The sequence below is a fragment of the Falco cherrug genome, chromosome 2 (assembly GCF_023634085.1).
Source record: "Falco cherrug isolate bFalChe1 chromosome 2, bFalChe1.pri, whole genome shotgun sequence".
Classification (NCBI taxonomy): domain Eukaryota; kingdom Metazoa; phylum Chordata; class Aves; order Falconiformes; family Falconidae; genus Falco; species Falco cherrug.
Window position 1 is genome coordinate 58,166,505 of NC_073698.1, and position 20,655 is coordinate 58,187,159.

Consider the following 20,655-nt stretch of genomic DNA (forward strand, 5'->3'; position numbering starts at 1 on the left):
TCTGTCCAGTACAATACAGAAACAAGTCCTTGCAAAGAAAAATTGAGAACTGAATCAATGATTGTTGGAAGATAACTTCATATGAGGAAGTAGATTATTTTTTCTAAGTTATTATATACTATGGTTAAAAACTAGTTGGTACCAAGTGTCTGTGCATTAGTTTTTACTTGTGCAACATCTTACTTAGGAAACAATAAAAGAAGTTTACCCGAGCAACTTAGTTGATGGAAGTTTTTGTAGTTCTGGTTGCACGTAGTTCTTTGATCACAAACCAATAAATCAGAAAATATACTATGTCTATACAAAAAGACAGCATGGGAGATTGCCTGTTACGTATTCCTGTGTGCTTTCCGGTCATGCTGTACACTAATCCAACCGTGGTCTGTTCTCTAGCAGCCTTTCTGAAAAGCTGTTTTTTAGTATGTGCTCCCAAAGCCCATACATATGTGAACTATTTTGTAGAAAGAAGATGTGACCCCAGAGGAAGTGCTCCTGCTCATAGTAGTCAGGAAGCTGGCATGCCCGAGGAGCAGAACATGTGTGCACCTCTGTTGCTGTTCAGTTCTCTGAAATAGAAACCAGGCTTACTGAAATACAGGTGGTTGAGAAGCGTCCATAAGCTGGTGGGTTTGGGTCAGTTGATACTGGATTTGGCTGTGGCAGAAGAGCCTGTGGGATTCCAGGTGAATCATGTTTCCTGGAAACTGAGGTGTATGTTGAAAGTTAGTTTTGAGATTATTTATCTGAATGTAAAGGAGCATATGGCACCAACTAGGGACTTACAGTAGTAGCAGTGACATAGGCTGTAGTTTTAGGTCTACTGAAATTTAGATTTTTTTGGCTGCTGTGGTCTGCTTGAATGCTCCAACTGGTGTGTGAGTAACTTGATGCCTTGTGCACACAGAGGCAAGAGAGCAATCCGTGAGAGTATCTAGAAGTGTTTGCTATTAGATGTGGGTACCTTGATGGTCTTGAGAAAAATGTGCCATGAAATTATTCCCCTGAATATAAGGGGAGCAGTCATTGCTAATTTAACTCTTAGCTCCAACTGTTCATAAAAACTGCATGGCTCTTTTCGTAGCTGTGGATGAACCCCAGTATGATAAAGCTTTAAGACTACCAACAGTCAGAAAACAGGAGGAGAATTAGCAGCCTCTCTGTACTGTTCTGGGGATAGATGCTAACTGGACTGTGATTCTTGCAGGTTCCCCTAGCTCTCTTGTACTGATTCACCATCTATAAACTGGGACATTGTTATCTTCTTATAGGCTTTGCCACTAGTGTCTCTTGCTGTATAAACTGGAAGAGGTTAGGGAAGCAAAAACACTTACAATGCTCACGGGGAATGTGATTGCTGTGAGAGATGTCTGAAGAGCAGATCCAGTATGAAGGGGAAACACTTTCCTTTCACCCTATATGGATATTGCTGGCCATAATAGGTATGACTTTGTGGGCTTGAAAGCACAAATACAAGTGGCATTTTTTAGAGAAAGGCGCGTGTGTACCACAGAAAGCAAGGAGTAAGACTTTTGAAGGAGGTATGTACCATATTTAAGTGTATTGAAATGATGACTTGTTATAAATTGTTGATCACCAGACTTGGTGTAAGTAAAGAAACTGGTAGTAAACATGATACTTTGGGCAGCTAAGTAGTTGAGTGTTATCACTGATCAATTTTTCTGCTTGTCCTGTTGAGAATAAGGTAGAGTTGCCTTGATGTAGCTATGATCTGTAGATCGCTTGCTGCAGACATGTCTGGTTTTGTCCATTGTGTTAAGAATAGTGATAATGTGTGAATTTACCAACTATCGTATAACCATACCACCATTGGCTCTTACAGTGTTGACTGGGGCCTCACTGACAAGATCTTCGATCAAGTAACTACAAAACGGAGCATGGCCCAAAGCTAAGAGTTGATAAATTGGATGTGATTCAGCTCCGTTTGTGAGCATGCTCACATTCATCTCTTGAAAAATTCAGTCCTTGACTTATTGTCCATAAAATGGCAAGTAAAGCCTAAAATTAATAGAAGAAAATACAACAGGCAGGCAAAATAAGACCGATGCCTGAAGTAGAAGGCTGAAAAGTAAAAGGGGAAAAGTATTTAAAGCCTAGGTTTTAATAGTGATTTAAAAATAGGTACAACAATTACCTTAGTCAAATAGCCAAGGCAGTTATTGTAGAGCTTTCGTAAGTAGGGAATGATGATGTCTGTGTTTTCTTTTTCTGGGATGTGAGGGAGAAGAGGGGTCTAATTTCTTCACTTCTCTTACCCTCATCCTTTGCTTTGTAAAAGATTAGAGCTTTAATTTCAGAACCTGCATGTATCTCTCAGTGGGTGGATTCTTGCACATCCAAAACCTCCTTGCAGGGTGCTTGTTGAACCAGGATATAGCATTACTGCTTTGTTAGTGTCCTTTTGTACTGTATGCTTGAAGCACATTCTGTATAACGCTAAAAATACTGAACCACTCCAGCTCTCATCTTGCCTAAAGAAAACTGCAAATGCTAAAACAAGTGCAGTTTGAGCTGTGCACTTCACTGAAAGGTTTAAGTTACAGGTAAGCGAACTAGGATTTCAAGGTTAAAATTCTTTTCTTTTCTACCCCATTTTGGTCATCCGATGGTCTTAGTGTATACTAAAATGCATTTTAAATGTATTTGGTACCCCAAAATTAGCAATATGATTGGGACTGTCTACATTATGCCTGAACAGCACTAGTTGAAGCACAGTCCTAACAGAAAGCAGAATAACTTCTCCCCACCCCAAAAAAAACCCTCAAAAAAATTTCCTTGTCATATTTTCTGAATGCTGTTTTGTGTGCCAGACACAAAGGGAGTATTTTGAAGAAACAGAAGAAAATATTGACCAAGTCAAAGATCTGTATTGAAGAATGGATTAAATAAATGTTTGTGAGTCATAAGAACCAAACAACAAAAATATTTTTCTTTCCAGAAACATTCTGTCTTATTTTGATCATCAACAATAAAGCTGAAAACAACAATGAAGCTATTGAATCTGGAATGCCAATTGCTATCCAAGAAAAATGACTGTATAACTAAATAATGCAAATATCTTTGTAAAAAAAAAAAAAAACAAAACAAAAAACAACAAAAACCCCCCAAATACTTTATTTTAATTATCTGGAATGTTAGAATTCCAAATGTGTTCTAAAGAGTTAATTTTTTAAAACTTAAATTCTGAAATAAGAGAATAAGTTATGCTGTCCAAATAATGAATGTTTGATAAGTAACTTTATTAAAACTCCCTAAATTTTAATAGAGAAACTTCCAAGTCTTAATAGAAATTGAATTGCTTCTATTTAACACTGCAGGATAGATGCTGAGATGTTTCATAGAATCTCAAAATACTGTTATTAAGCTTGACATGCTGGAGAATATCATGTGTTGGGTAGAATCAAGATTGAATCCCAAAGGTACATCCTTAAACTGTATAATCAGATTCCCATTTCAGTGTCACTTTTATCCTTCAAAGAATAGGTGCTTGTTTCAGTGATGATTTGTCATTAAAATTATGTCAAAACGTCTTAAAATGTTGTTGAAACTCTAAACAAACTCACAGCACACACAGGGCTAATTATGGACACCATCTGTTTATTTTTGCAAAGCTTTTTTTCTTAAAGCCCAAAGCATCTTCTTGTTCTGATAAGCCACAAGATAATTATAATGACTAAATGTTTTGTGTAATACTAGTGTACTTGAAGGAAGAAAGGCAAGTGATTTGGTCATTGACCAGTTCCTGTGTCACGGAAGTACATAATATGACATTTCATGGTAGAAGAAATCAGTGTGAAGTGCATTTTCTTAAAGTATTTTGGCCCTTGGAAGCCAAACATTTTATAATAAAAATGGCAGTTCTGTCATAACTTCTGTTGGGAAAGTCTTACAGCTGTCTCTGTGTGAAGAACATGCTTTTAGGGTTCCTCTCTTTTACTCGATCTGTATGGTGCGCCCTCCTATCTTTGGGTGTTTTCTTACTGTACTATGTCTAGTTAAAGGCTTTTTAAAGTTAATAAAGGTGTCCATTTATATCCCCATTTCAAGGAAAAAGTGCGTGTGTATGTGCATATGCGCGCACATGTGTGCATGCTTGTACGCACATGCCGGCTTAGTGTGAACGACGGGTATTCCCATGGCAGCATCATCCAAAGCCGTTAGCAGCAATTTGCTGAGAGCGCAGAGTGACTCTGCTGGTCCAGCCCAGCTATTGTGCATGCTAAGCACTAAACAGATAAGTCTGGAGGGGGGGTGAAAAATTGAAGGATCCATCTGCTCATTTCTGCTACACTGCGCTGATGCAAGATTACGCTAATCTGGTTGCTTGTCAGGACAGGTTAGTGAAAGCAGGCGAATGGGTGAGATTTAGGGTAGGGTAGTTCTATGGAAAATTGTAAGCAGCTCCTGTACGTGCCATGTTAAGTGTAGCAGAATGGGTTGATTATCAGCTACTTGGAGATTTTCAGTTAAAATATATTTATGGCTACAGTGTGAGTCTTTTCAAAACAAAATTGAACGGGAAAAGCTTCTGAACAAAGAAGAATGAACTCGTCGTCACCAGATGTATTTGAATTTGTAAAATAAATTAAAAAACCCCACCACCCTGCAAAATCATAAACCCTCTTAGCTGTTCTCTATAGTTTTCCTTTTCTACGCTGCTCCTAGTTATTGCAATCTGCTAATTTTTTTGTTTGTTTTGGGGTTTCCCTGCAAATAAGGTGGTTGCTGGAGTTTGTCAAGTAGCAAATTTTTTTTGGGAAAAAGACCAAGATGGGAATGTATTCTTTGTGTGCTCTTTGGCTGGTCTAAGTTCTTGTTTATCTGTGTTTGTTTATGGAGAGGGATTTTTTTTTTGGGTTGTTTTTGTTACCTACTGACTGACAGTTCTTGACCTTGCAGGTTGAACATCCCGTCACAGAATGCATTACTGGCCTGGACTTAGTCCAAGAAATGATCCGTGTTGCTAAGGGTTACCCTCTCAGGCACAAACAGGCTGATATTCCCATCAACGGCTGGGCAGTTGAATGTCGAGTTTATGCTGAGGTAAATGAGTGGTAACGGGGAGGAGGGCAGGTGGTTGAGTTGTGGAGTAGTAATACCCAGGTGTGGATAGATGCCAAGGGGAAGTCAAGGAATATCATATGAAAGTCAAAATTTGGAGTATATAACACAAACGGTTAATGTAGAGCTCTTGTAGAATTTTTATTTTTTAATTGAAAATAAAGCATGTATTTCAACTTAGCTTTTCTCCAAAAATCAAAATTAAAAATGGTAAAAGAGATAACTAAGGGTTTTTTTTTGAGGAGATTTGCTGTATGTTCTGTTCACGTTTAATGATGCAGTGCTAGAGTTAACTTGCTACAGTTAACTAGAGTTTCCAGGTTTCTTAACTTGTGTACTCGACTTAAAGACAATTGAAAGGCAATAGCTTACAGAATTGTTGTACTAAAATATTTTAAAAGGTTGTTGAGAAAGCAAGTTATAGGTCTTCTGAAACTACAGTTTATAGGACAAAATTTCAAAAGTGCGTTCCAGGACAAGAACTTTATAATTATGGTATGACTCCCTAGCTCACCTTAAAAAAGCTTCCTAAAATATAAAACCCATTTTCAAGCGTGTTTAAGACATTTCAAGGTAATGTCTTATTGCTGTCATTTTTGATACGTGAATAACCAAGATTTATTAATGAAGAAAACGACACCTAGCTTTCTTAATTTTGGTTTGGGAACGTTTCAGGTAACTGTGCTCTTCCAAAATAATTCAGAACCTTGATGTTTTTTTCCTCACTTAACTATTGTGGCTTTTGTGACCCATGGCATCTTTATACTGTTTTTTTCTTTCTCGTGACAGCACATAATCTTGTGCTCTTGCTCTACTGATCACAAGTTATATGAACTATTTCGATAAAGAATATTTGCCCTGTGATTGGCATGGAAGCTATTCTGAATATGAGTATGCTTTACCCTGTGGTAACAGATGATTGGGCTTTTGGTTTGTTTTTGTTTTATTTTGATGTTGTTCAACTTGGATTCCCTCACATTTGTAAGTAAGTAATGGATCCAACTACTATGCCATGAATTTGATTATTCTGTAGGCCATATATTATTTGCTGTCCTATTAAGTTTGTGTTGGTATTGCATTATGGGGGAGATTTCCAAAGGTACAAGTCAGTTTGATTTCTTAAGATAATTTAATTTCTAGCTGACCTTTTTATCTCTGATTTTTTTTTCCTTATGCTTTCTTCTGAGCTCCACTCTTCTGAATACTTTCCCATCCTTCTTCCAAGGCACAATGTAGCAAATAAAAATCTCATCTTTATATGTTTTGGTGGTATACTGTAGCTGTGTGCAGAGCACTTCTTTATTGCTTTTTGACTGCAATGCAAGAGAATTTACGTGCTTCCAGTTTTTTTATTTGGATTTGTCAGGGTTATGTGGATGAAGAAATGTACTTCAACACCAGTAATTGTGGGGAAAAAAACAAAGTCATTCCAGCAGTGGTTTCTGTTAAACTTCAAGATTTTAAATAGTATCTTCTTCATGTCTGTAAAAGCTTAATGCTTTCTCATGTTTTCTCAAATTTTTTTCAGGATCCCTACAAATCTTTTGGCTTGCCATCCATTGGTAAACTGTCTCAGTATCAGGAACCATTGCATGTGCCAAGTGTAAGTGACTTCGTTCTGGTTTTCATAGCTGCTGAGTGTCTCTTTTATAGACAGAGTCTGTAAGTACTCAGCAGCTTTGTAAATTAGACCTTTTTTCCAACTTTTTGCTGGGGGTGGGAGGCACAGGACATGGCACTACTTATTTATGCAACCTGAAAACCTGCTTAAAAATGTACAGTTCCAAACTGTTTAAAAATGTTCAGGTTTGGTATAACAGGAAAACCATTATATGTTGAAACACTTTATTACATTAAGTAACTTTCAGCTTAAGTTTTTCAAACACAGCTTTAGTAAAAATACCATGGTGATTAGAAAGGACAGTGAAATTTTAAGTCAGTGCTTTAAGCATGGAGAACTGGGGACACCAGTGAGAACCTGCCGGTGCTTTCGGTTTAGCTTTGTAGATTTTAAAGAGGAAATTTGTTACAACGTTTCAGGATACAGTTGAGCTATATGAAACGGCTGTTTATCAGTGTTTTCTGCGATGTGTAAAGAACAACGACACTGCCTTTCTGTAAAATCAAGGTAGTCTAAGTTATAAGTGCACATATACATGACACTGTGTCAGTGGAATGATGAGACTTGTACTATCTGTGAATATGATTATTCAGTCTGATTGCTTGCACGGAAAATCGTGAAAGATTACAGGAGGAATCTTAAATGTGGAGATGTTATTGGATATATGATTTATTTTGCTTCTTAAATTGTTTTTGCCCGTGTATTTTCTAAAGGGACCTGACCCTTTCTGGTCTTCAAGGCTTCATGCTGTGTTCAAAGCCTGAAAGCAGAAAAAAACTGTGAAGATCTAAAAGGCATTATGTGATCTTAAAGAGATGAGGGAGAAAGGTATCATTGGATGTATCTAAACTTTTTTTTTTAAATGCAACAAAGAGTATATTTAATAAGAATTTATAATGAATACTCCAGTGGTTGTTAGAAGTTTTCACCATGTTGTAATAGCTAACAGGATGTCAAACATTTTGCCCTTGCAAGTTTTTGCAATTTGCAATTTTCCAAACGTGAGACCTGTTGAAAGTACAAGTGATAATGGACAAACTATACCCCCTACAGTCTTTGTCCCACCAAATCTTTCTTCAATTAATGCTGCAGCAGGAGTTTTATGTAATAACATTTGCGCTTGTGAGCCATCCATACAAAGAAAAAACAATTAAAATGCCTTAAATGTTCTGCTTACTGCTGTTATTTGCTTGTGTGAATGTTGCATGTCAGCTAAATGGACCACGGAATAGATAAAGTGATTGGGTGCAGGAGAGTGCACACTAAGCTTTGTCTATCATTATTGCTGGGAGCAATCAAATTGATGCCAGCAGGACAGTAGACGCGTTGACAGCTGTAATTATGTATCTCCATGGTGATCACTTTTGGCCTGTCATGGAGGCCCATGAGTCCCCTCCCTTGCAAGCATTTAATCAGATTGGGCTGTCACTTGTCAGGTAGACAGGGAGGGCTGGGAGTTGTGCTTAGGGGGAGAGGTGAATTGAAAATGAAGGGTGGGAGATGCCTGATTGCTTCACATGGTCCATCGTGGTACCAAAGAAAGAAATTTTAATTACGCTGGAGGCTTCAGAGCAACGGCTTGAGGAGCTCATACGGACTGTCTAGGCTTTTCTCTTTCTGTTTACTTCTATTGTTGTATTAAAAATAGCTGTTCTATTTTTATGTAGACACTCATGGTTTGGTGTCTTAATACATATTTTCTGCCACTGTGAAACTAATTTCCCTCCTGAGAATGTCACGCAGCTAAGAACAAAATTAATAATGACTAAAAAAGTTCAGCATTACAGGCCCGTTGTGCCACAGTGCTTGTTTTCTGCATTTTAGATTTTAGAATTGTCAACAAGTTGGCTTAAAGAGTTAGTGGAGGCTTGTAGTGTGCCACAGTGAGTTAATCTTATGGGCAAATGCCAAATGCATTTTTGATCCATTTCTTCTGTGTTTCAGGTTAGCTACGATTGTATACCCATGCCCATGTGCCAGCCATTCAAGCTGGTGGAGCTGGTATGCATGGCCATGTGAGGGTTTTCGCTGACCCATAGATTGGAATATACTGGCTATTTTTGTGTCATGTAGCCTGTAATTTCCTTGGTACATGCTACTTGTAAATACCAATTTTTTTTCAACTTTGATAATGGAGCTTAAGATAGGTACCCACAAAACCCCATATTGTGATAGAGCGTTCATGTTCGATGCTCTTACACAAGATAGTAAATGTGCTGCCATATCTGAAGAGCTCCAGCATTGTTCTTTGCCAGTCAGAGTCATTAAAAGACCAGACTGCTGATCATACCAGAAACAGAAGACTCTTGGACTCTGATATAGCAAAGAACGGAGAAATACTAGGACCTGTATGTGTTGGTGAGTGGAATTTGATGCGTTGATAGTTCATTGCAGGACTGGGAAATAGATTGTGCTTTCGTCCTGCCCCCACTTAAGCAATTTTTTATCTTTCAGTTTACTGTTGTCCTAGTGTAATAACACATAATGATAGTACAGCCGCCAGCAATGGAAGTGGTGTGGCTGTAATACCAACGAGCTGTAGGGTATGGTGGGATCTTGAACCTAGCTTGTCTTTGGTATTCTAAATAACAAATAAAAGAAAGGAAATATGTTAAGCAGAAGTAAATGCTGGAGGTCTAGTAAGTATTGCTATTGTTTATCAAGTTGAGCACATTATAGTGAGTGTCTGTTGAATTAGGGTTTCTTTTTCATCCAATATTTATTAAGTTCTGTCACACCATATAGTTTATAAAATCACCTACCGTTACTAGGCTCTGAAAATATAAGCACCACAGGGAGAATTGAAGATGGTAAATGTATTTCTTCTCTGCTGTCAGTTTTTTAGTCATCTTGAGTTTATTTTATGAAAATTAAACTTCTACAGCGGCTTCAGATTTTGTTTTTAAAAAGGAAATTATGCAGTTATTGAAGAATTTCAAATTCTTACTGTAGCTTTTTCATTTTTTAGGATGTTGTACTAAGGAAAAAAATGTAAATTATATAGTGGTATGTATATGTGTTGTATACGAACAGAAACATAGAGCAGGCAGAGCATGTAGCTGTAGCCTCAGAAGCCTTACATTAACTTTAAGGTCCAACTATAACCTAATTACTGGGGTATGAATTATGCACTTAGCATATTTTTTTTCTTTGTCAAAATATGATGTACATGTATAAATACTTACATGCGCATGTACGCGTAGTACCCTTGAACACCTGTAAGTAATCCCTTTATAAGTGCTACTTCGGAGACAAAAGTCACAGTACAACTCAGCTGCATGTCGTGTATGTATGTCATACTTCACGTCTTCATATATGCATTTTTTTTGAGCATTACAAAAAGTATCATGGGCAAGGGATTTATCTGGGACTGAGCAGCTAGATTAATTCTTCTTCATTTGAATGGGACTTTAAGCATAGACATCCTGGGAGAAAAGATGGTTTAGCAGTTACAAGAAAGTGGAGCTGGGAAATACGCTGTGTGTTTTTTCTGTAATCATGACATGTCTGAGCTACCTTTTCATCAGTAGCTAATGTTACATGTGCCTGCTATGGGTAGTGGGGGGCCTAGTTAAGCATGGGTAAAGCACATTGGGATAAGATGTGATAAAAATGCTACAGAGGGTGCTACTGCCTTCATATATGAATAAATATGCTATACAAAGAAAAATATAGAAGAAATGATGATGCATAAATATGTAAGTGTAAATACATAAATACAAATACGTGAATAAGTACTTTTTTTAAAAATAAAAATAATACAATGTCATAAAAACTAGTCAGTGTTTCTTACTGAAGAAAGTGAGTACAGCTGCTAGGGTATCTTTTTATGTCATTTGGATAATAAAGTCATCATCATGCCCTCATGTGGATTCTGTAGACAAGAGGTTCTACATGTGGTCCCTTGATAATTGCCTAAATTAAAATATTAAAGGCCTAACAGCCGTTGCGTTGACCTTTTCCTGCCTTGCTGCAGACAGATGAGCTGCTGTTTATTACAAAGGTTCCTTCCCACAGGTGAAGATTTAAGTGAGATTCCAGGACCCTCTTTCTCACCCCCTTTTCAATGCAGTATATCAGAGCCCTGCTGCTTCAAGAGCTTTGATTAGAGCCCTCCATCCTTATGATCCCCAGAATGCGTTTATCACTCTTGAGTTATTTTGATTAGTTTTTAAAAAATATTTCAGATTCCAGTGTTCAAAAGCAGCAATTTAATAAATATTTATTCCCCAGAAATTGCTCATTTGAAAAGTTTTATATGGCTAACCTCATTGCTACAGTGATGAAATCAAACTGAGAGATGAAAACAAGAATCAGCAATATACTAACTAACTTGTTGGCTGGTTAACAGCAATCAGCCTCTTCAAAAGAAATTTTTGAACTTGTGTTATTTTTTTCCTTGAATATTGCAGAATCAGAGCTTTAATTGGGGCTGTGTCCTTACAAAGCAAAGCCATGGAAAAAGCTGTGTAAACATTAAAGCCTCAGGGGAACAGCAGCAACAGAAAAAAGAAATGTTTTACAGTTGAGAGGGTGAGGCAGAGAAGGAAAATGTTACAGACATGAAAACCACAGGATCAGTATTCCTATGGAGCTGATAAGCAGAGCTCCAAAGTTCATGCTGAATGCTCCCTACTTGTATTCCTACTGGAACCCTCGGAAGGGCTGTAGGAGAACATGGGGGATGTGATTACATATAGATTCAGAAAGGATGTGATTATAAGGGGCATCCTTCATGGCAGGGATCAGTCAGAAAAATAATTACAACTGTATTTTATTACAGGGACTAAATATGAATAGAGTATGTTCGGAGTTGAAGTTTAGAGTGTGTAACAACCTGAATTGTTAGATCAAATCTCATGTGTTTGCTGTGCATTCTAGGAGAACAAAAGAATTTTGACTATCAAATGAAGATTGCAGTCGTGCTTCTTTTAAAGGAGAGGATAACTTGCAAGTGTTTTTCCTGGTGGGGGAAAAAGCAAGCTCCCCTTCACGCCTCCCAGCTTCTCTGAAAACAAATCTTCAAGGGGAAAAAGTATACGCAATAAGCTTCATGGGTGTTAGTTTTAAGCCTGTGGGGTAGATTTGATCCTCATGTTGAAAGTTGTTTTTTTTTCTTTCCAATGTATAATTATTTTTACTTCTTATTTTTTAAAGGTACGTGTTGACAGTGGCATACAACAAGGAAGTGATATTAGCATTTATTATGATCCTATGATCTCAAAAGTGAGTTAATGATTTATTCTTACCCCCCCCCCCCCCCCCCCGCCCCCACCTCCAGTATTCTAAAGGTATGAAACACTAATTCTATACATGATCTCCTAAAGGAGGGAAAGTACATTAAAGGATTGGCAAATCAGTGTTTTAAAGGTGCTAGGCATAACATGCCTCAAAGGAATATGAAAAAAGTGAAGGAAGATGTGGAATAGAGGAAATTCAGTGTCACTTCTAAACAAAAATTAATTGGTAATTAGTTGTCCTGCCATTTCTGATTATTAAAAGGATTCTGATTTAAACAGTAGCCGTTACTTTCAGACTTAGGTGCTGTCAGTTTATCTCTTTTTAATGTAACCTAGCCAGAACAAAAATTTCAATAATTCTATCTTCTAAAAAGAAGCAATGGAAGAAACTGTTGATAATGTCTCTTAGTATTAGTTCTTATTCATCAGTAACATACGGTAAAATTAAAATATGACATTACAGTCAGAGTTCAGTTGTCGAAAAAAATTCACACAGATCTTAAAAGTTGGTTGGGCATTAGGAGTCGGGAGATACCTACCCTCTCCTGTAATTTTCTGCGTACCTAAAGAAGAAGAGAAAGCTTGTTTAGATGCTTTAAATTTTATGAAGGAAAAGTGATTGGCCATTCTTTCATTGAATGGGTTAAGAGATCTTAGTTTTCAGACAGCCTCAAGCACAGATACAGAAATGTGTGGGAAATACTTTTGTGACTGCAGAAGTTCTACAAACCATTTTAATTTAAAATGCTAATTTAAATCCTAAAGACAAATATTATCTCATTTGTATGTGACTTAAATACCTTTTTTTTTTTCTTTTTCAGCTTATTACCTATGGCTCTAATAGAGCTGAAGCACTGAAAAGAATGGAAGAGGCTTTGGACAATTACGTAATTCGAGGTAACTACAGAAATTTGGGTTCCCAGTGTGATAGACTGCCATCTATTTCAAGAAAACAGCTTGAAAATGTAGTAATTAGCAAATTGAGTAAAGTTCCTGCTTCTTAAGTGCAAATTAAAACAGGAAAAACTTGTGTTAATTAAGCTGAGAAGATACATCAAATCTAAAGAGGCTTCATTTTTTTCTCGGTTGTTTTTGCTTGAATGTTATGAGAATAAATATTTAAATAATTTCCTTAAACTCATAAAGAGTTTTCACAGAATGGTAGCATTTAATTTGTTTATTATGTTGTAGAGGGGAAAAAAAAGCCACTGCACTGTAAAAAATTTAAAGTACTTGCCATTTTATAGCAGTTTAGTACATTGATTGTGGTTAGATAACATCACGATGCAGTATTTGATTGTATACGTATTTTTTTTCTTTCTTTCAAGGTAATTGTTTAGGTGTGAGGCAAATACAGATGTAGGCTAATGATCAGAATGTGTTTCAGCTTTTGCTAACCGACTGCCTAGGAGAAGCAGTCTTTTCAGCCTTTCCAAACAGCAGGGGTGAATCAGTCATGACCACTTTAACTCCTTTTAAGTTTTAGAGAGGGAAGTCATGGTTTGTGTGGGAGAAATGTTTATATTTCCTCTGTGTCTTATGAAAAATAGGAAGGACAACTCAGGATAGAAGGGGGGAAAATTGGATTTCTTATCCATTGTTTTCATGGAGGCGATTAGAGAAGGGAACTGTAATGTGGCAAAAATCTTTGTTTTACCCCTTAACTGTGTGAGTCTTTGGTAGAGGTTTTTTTTTTTCATTACGAGGTAATACACTTGAAGAACCAGAATAGGTGGGAAAGCAACTGTTGAAAGATTTGCTGTCTTTGTTCCTTGTTTTGGTTGCTGGACAGGTTGTCCCATGGTTTCAGATGGGAGGAAGACTTGGAACGCTTATTTAATTCCTCCCCTGAATGGCTGGGAGGAGGAGCAGGAGAGAACTCATACAGTAGACAATCAAGAGTGTTTCTGTAAAACTTGGTTTAGCTTTAATGCTGTCTGCTGAATACTACAGATGCTGTGTCAGACTCAGAGATTTATCTGTCTAAGGGAGAACAAGCATCCCTCTACCAGAGTGTAGCTAGATAGGTGGTAGGATTTGCCATTGTAAATGAACCACTAACTTTAAAGTGGATTTATGCTGGTGCAACTTGAGCCATTAGACAATTTCAGTACAATGTGCTGATGTAAACCCCTGCTGTATAACAGCTGAGTAAATTTATGAGAGAAAAATGTATACCGCTGTAGCTAGACTGATGTGAGATGGAATTTGTTGATGGGTTTTGTTGTTGTTTTGAATGGAGGCAGGCTCTGGATTCAGTCAGTTGAATTAACAGCAAATTATGTTAGAAGAATTATATTTAATGAGAATATTGGAATTGTGTTGGACATCGTCTTTTGCTCTGTGCTACAATGTGGAGTGGAACCTGATTGTTCTTAGGTGTTGTACACAGATGCATATGTACCTAATAACAGTTCCACAGACACATAAAGACCTGCAAAGGATATGACACCTTATATCTGAAAAACACTAATTTGCATTCTTCGTGGTTTTTACAGTCTTTTATTAGTATGCATGTATACCTTTAAGTGTTCATACCTGAAATCTCTGTAGTATTTCTACCTGTGAAAAATCTCTTTATTAAAAACAATGAGAGAGGTAATATATGAACTACAGGAGGCAGTGCATTTTTTTTGTTTGTTTTTTGAAGTATTACAAAGGACAAATTTTAATTTACCACAAGTTTCAAAAGTAGATGAATTTCCAGAACACATATTCAGTTGTGATAGCCAGTGGTTCCATTTGAAAACCAACAGGATTTCTGTGTGGTTTTAAAAAAAATGGTATTTTCTTCTCAGGGTTTATTTAAAATAGAACTCATGGACATTAAAATATCTCTTCTCTTGCCTAGTGTGAATGATTCTTGATAGGGCAGTTTGTAGAAACTGTAGAAACAGTTTCTACAAACTGCCCTGTCTGTAATGATCTGGACTGCACTGACGTGCATTATCTCCTTGTTCAGAGCAGTTGTCTCTAAGTTCAAGTAGGCTTAACAGGTGATGGAGTAGTAATATATTTGTATTTAAATGGACAAAAATAATAAAACATCAGAACAGTAAAAGCAATTGCATGCATTTATTTCTAAAATGATTGTGTATACTTTCCCTTTAAAATGTTGGCTGCTATGTAAAACAACAGTAAACCACCTTGATCATATGCAGAAGTGCCTCATGTGAAGTCTTCTCCATAGTTGTTAGTAGTAGAAGACACAGAATATTTTTTTACGTAGTTTTGAAGTTACTTGGTTTTATATTTGAACAGAGAGCCTCTACATAACTCTTTAGAGATCACAGTCTCCCCGAATAGTGCACTCCGTATTCCTCTTCCTGAACACAGCCTCCCCCACCCCCAATGGAAGCAGCTTTTATGTTTGCTTTGTGTTTGAGATGGTGGGTTTTTTCCTGTAAGTAGCAAGTCTTTTCTAAGCTACAAAGCATTTTGGCTAAGCAATACTGGCTGAAGTCAGTGTGAATTGTACTGGTAATATACACTGTGAGAAATTAAATTTAAACTCCCAAGAATTGCAACATTTCTGTAAATAAAAATGCTCATTCAGTCACATAGGGAGGGAATGGGATGGGGTGACTGGGTAACAGGTCGAGGACCATCTAATGGGTAGCTTTGGGACTGCTAATGGAAGATGGAGTCTTTCCCATCACTTCTGTGTCACCAGTTCAAAGCAAGTAGAAGTTGGTAAGGACTTTCAGTCACTAATATTTTGATGGTTGCTTGCTGACCTGCATGAAATCAGTGGTCTATATCTAGTTCGTAGAAGACAGATGTCCTCTTGGAAACAAATGCCACCATATAATGTCATTCATGGCAGTCCCAGCAGAGAATCCAGGGGCTGAAGGGGCACACTCACCCTCCAGGAGGTGACTCGTCCAGTCTGGGCTGAGGCATGCTGACAGTCAGAAGTGCAAATACTTTTTCTGCTGCTCCTTGTCTACTTGCTGTATGAGCAGACGTTCCGTTTCTACTGCAGTGGCTTTAGGATATCCAGGAATTACCCCATTCCCTTTTAGCTCCATTCCGCTTACAGGGAACAAGTCCCCAGACTACAGTCTTTACTGACTTGTTTTCTAGGACTAAATAATACCTGGCCTTGAATCCATGATTCAGCTGTCCTTCCCAGTTGAATCTGCCTGACAACATCACGAAGGAAATTAAATGAATTAAATTTAAAAAAAAAATCAAATAAAGCAGACTTAGGCAAAACTTGAGTAAATCATATTTTAAGCAACCAAGACTGCATCATATAGTGACTGTAATAGCAGTATCTTGATTATAAATGCTGAATAAATCAAATTGTGATATTTGCAACAATGCTGTGTTCTGAAAAGGCCTGTTACCTTACTGTTTTTTTACAGGCTGACCTCTTGCACACACTGAAATAAAAAATTCTGCAATCTGCTTGGTAGATGCTAACAACATGACTAACTTAAGATACATTCATTGTAGTTGTGGGAATGTAATCTGCATCTTATTTCCTGTGTAATATGTCCATTGTTAGTGGGAGAAGGTGAAAGTCTAGGATAGCACTTCTTTGAGTGGTGCATTGGATTAAATGATCTCTTGTGGTCCTTCACAGTCTAAATTACTCTGATAGGAGCAGACTTCTCCATTGAGAACTGGTCTGAACTCAAAATCTCAGCTGAGGCTTCTGAATAAGGAAGGATCTAATTCAGTAACATTTTTATCTCTGGGTCTTTCATTACAGGTTTGGGGGTGATTAAAGGTCAGGATCTAACCCAGATTTGTCTCAAGCAGATATACTTTCAGTACTATCCAGTAGTTACTGGAGAATTTGTGAATACTGGAAAGTTGAAGATGTCAGTCGTGTAGAGGCACTGTTGCTTATTGGGATGAGGCATGAATTGTTTTCTGTGAACATGTATTGTCATTAGTGGTTCATCTTTCATTTGTTTTATGCCACTTTTCAGAAATTTAAGGGTTTATTTTTTCTGTTTAATTTGAACAACAGAAATAGTGTATTGAAAGAATACCTTCCAATGAGTCTACTGTATGTGTAAACATAGTGTGGTGTGATTTCCCTCTTCTCAGTTTTTCTAAGATTTTAGCACATGTTTGTCATGTAATTTATGAGGCTGGATAATCTGTTCATTTAAAGGCCTATATAAAACTCAGTGTGAAGTTCTCGAAAGTTTATGTATGAAAATTCTCTTTACCAATTTAAGTAAAATAAATGGACATTATTTATGCGGCAAGTAGAACCGATTATCAGTTCAGCAGAGGTCTGATTGGGCAGGTAGCTCATATCCTTGAGTGCATCTGTAATCTTTCCTTTGATATCTGTTAGCTTTTTATATTCCCAGCTGATTTAAATATAAACCAGTAACATGAAGTTAATAGTCTTTGTGTAAAGTCAGCTGTTCTCTGTTGAGATTCTGCTTGTCGCAGGGGTAGAGGAACATTAGACCATTTGGGAGAAAGAAAAATGGAAAAAGGAGCATATGAGGAAAGAGTAAGCAGCAGATAGAGCAAGGAGGACTAGAAACAAGGGGGAAATAAGAGGGCCACCAGCTGTCGGAAGGAATCTTCCAGCATGGGGTGAAAGAGCAAGTATAGAATAGAAAATGGAAAAGTGGTAAATAGCTGTGGTGAATATTTGAGGGGAATGGGAATATGGAAGTTAACGCTCTGATATGAATGGAGACCTGCCAGAACAGTGGCAGCAGAAACTGTAGTCTTGAGTTTTTGTGACTATAAACACACTAAAAAGCACCCAACAAAAAACCCTCTTTAATTTTAGTATTTTATCATGTTTCAAAGACATTAATTTTCAGGTACAAAGGTTGTTACAATAAACTTGAATTAAATCCAAACAATTGCTGAATTATTTTGTCTTTTAACTTAAAAGATACTGCTCAATGGCAGTGATACTTGTAGGTTTTATACTCTCCTGTATTGTGATCCCATACAGATATGCACGTGCATTCATTGGTATTGCAAACAAACCAGTATTAGTGTGTAAACCAGTTTTCCTGGAAAAAAAAAAGCATATAGTGTCTGTTCTTAAAAAAGAAGGAAACAGGGTTTTTTTTTTCCTGGTTGTGCTTTAAAAAAGTGCTGCAACAGGTTGGACAACTGAACTGCGGATTCTCCCCTTTGCCTAGCATGGGTAACGGGCTGGGAGTTCTGCAAGAGTCTTTGTGTTCTTGGAACCTTTGCAACAGCGACCAGCAGGTTCCCAAGTGTGTCAGTGTGGAAATGGAAATTGGAGGAGGCAAAGCAACAGACTTAATTCAAAACCACTAGAAGGGACCATTGCAGGATGCTTGGTAACATCAGCTTAGACCATAGATGCTGGTGTGAAGGATGATTCTACTCCTGTTTCTCCTCTCCTTTTTTCCTTAAGTTAGTCCCAGGGGAGGCAGTGGGAATGGCAGCTTGTCAGTGGGAAGTTATGTGGGGTGTAGTTTAGGAAGGGCTATAGGCTACTGCGCTATGAAGGAGAAAGAGGGAAGGGCAACTGGAGTACTGGCTGATCAGGTAAAAGAGGGAGGCGATATTATTGGTGCAGGAGAAGGGAAACAAAATAAAGTCCTTTGTTTGTCAGAGGAGTTTTGTTTGTTTTTTTATTTTTTATTTTTTTATTAAGAAAAAGAGAGTTGTGGCAGTGAAAAACTACAAGAAATGCAGTGTGCCAGGCTGAGGAGGCATTGAAAGAGAAATGCTGTTACTCCTAGCCCTTATCTATGATGTTGTCCTGGTGTTCTGTTGCCCTTCTTCAGTGTAAAGGGGTGGCTGAGGAGAGGGTGATGGCGGGATGGCCCTCCATTTTTTCCACATCTTCCTGACAATGGTTGCTTAACTTCTGCTTCCAATTATTCTACTCATTCAGTCATACGTGTTTGCTAGCACCATAAATAATGGACTGCTTAAATCTTATTAAAAGGTTCAGGAGTGCATGCAGTACAAAACTTAGTTTCAGTTTGAGCTAATGTTTTTTACAGTAGCATATCAGCATGTATTATCTGCTTTCCTCTCCCCCTTCTTTTCCCACTTTATCCTGGTCTATGACTTCTGTGAGCTACAGACTTCAATATCTGAAAGAATTAATGTTTTAATTGAAATACATGTTCAGCTCTGAGGGTCAGTGATGTGCTGATCCTGTGTGAGAACTTTATGTGAATGTTTGTGTATTGAAATTACAAAGCTAAAAAAGCCTTTCTCGCTTTTGGGATGGGACTTTGTGTGCAGATAGCCTGCTCTGAAGTGAATTAAAGCAAAACACAAGTTTTGAAAGACAGTTTTGACAGTTGAATGTGGAGGATTTTAGGGGATATTATGACAACTTTTGGAATTGCAGACATGGAGGCTAGCTGGGCAGTAATCACGGGCTTTGAATTTTCTGTGCAAACCTGTGATAATGTTCTTGTTTTAAGTGGAGAGTAACATAATCAGTGCTTCATAATGCTCAGTGCAGAGCTTGGTTAATAATGTTTTTTAATTTTTGGTTAGAGAAGTCAACTGGGATGCCTCCTAAACCTCATAGCATTTATTCTTATTCAGCATTTAAATTGATTGGTGATAATTTAGCTTTGCTGTCTTTTAAAAAAAGAGCAACCTCTAGTACTGTACTCCACACGTTGTTTTTGCAATCAGTAAGTATGCAGATAAAGTTCTTTCTCTTCCACTCAGCACAATTTGAAATTGTCAGCAAGTTAAGTCTATTCAGCTGCTTATCTACAGAGAGGCATGTAGGACTCCAATTAACTTTACATGGATAAATGCAGATTTGTGTTTGCAGACGTCAAGATGACAGAAGCTTAATACTGTAAAAAGGCCAATCAACACTGAATATGTTTAGTGTCAATAAATATTTATAGTGAAAACATTGCCTATGGTTTTTTGCCTCGGCGTTCCAATTTCTGATTTTCAGTGAGTAGAAATGTGGTGTAATATCCTGTTCAGAAACCTGCTATAAAAATTTTGTTTTCTATAAAATTAATTTTGTTGTCTTTTTCTTCTTTGTGGTTTCTTGGGAAACAGTTTAAGAGTAAGGAGGCAAGATAAAGAGACAGGCAGTATGGGGAATAATTTCTTCTGATTATAATTGTATTTATTTTTTTTAATGAGGGCTTCTTCAAATAGTGGTTACTAATCAGCTATGATGAACATTGTGATTAGTGTTCTCGTGTACTCATTAGGCAATAACTACAATTTAACTGGAAAATTAATTGAACCTCAGGAATATGTGTGTGTTATATATAAAACATACAAATATATAATTCTTTGAATTTCATTAGATCTCCAGAAGTTAAGTGCCGCTCCTCTCTCTTACAAATATATTCTGGAAAATAGCGTGTCAAAATTTAAATACAAGTAGTACATCTCAAATTGAGCTTCTACTGATGTAATATTGTGTGAAGGATACAGCCAAGTGAAATAAACAGAGATACAAGGAACATTGATTATTTTTTATTATATTTTGACTTAGAGAAAAGAAGCCTATAGCTGTAACTGTAGTTCTGCATCAGTCTTACCAGTGTAAAAAAATGATGCTGAAGTGAAATTTTGTTTTCTGGAGGGGAAACAAATTGATATAGTGTAGGATTTTGTTTGTTTGTTGGAAATGTCATGGCTTGTCAGGTTAACAAATGTGATATTGTTCCTGGCAGACTGCAGACCTGGTCAAGAAAAAGAAAAATTCCCTGAAAACCACTGCAACATAAATACAATATACTTCAG

At 37.2% G+C, this 20,655-nt stretch overlaps 1 protein-coding gene across 1 annotated transcript in view; it reads left to right on the forward strand.

Moving 5' to 3' along the window:
* Positions 1–20,655, forward strand: part of PCCA (propionyl-CoA carboxylase subunit alpha) — a 292,472-nt gene that overhangs the window by 123,502 nt on the left and 148,315 nt on the right. The window contains exons 13-16 of the mRNA XM_055702705.1: positions 4,918–5,061; positions 6,608–6,682; positions 11,858–11,926; positions 12,762–12,837. Of these exons, the coding sequence (XP_055558680.1) occupies positions 4,918–5,061; positions 6,608–6,682; positions 11,858–11,926; positions 12,762–12,837 (364 nt within the window). The remainder of the gene's footprint in view (positions 1–4,917; positions 5,062–6,607; positions 6,683–11,857; positions 11,927–12,761; positions 12,838–20,655) is intronic.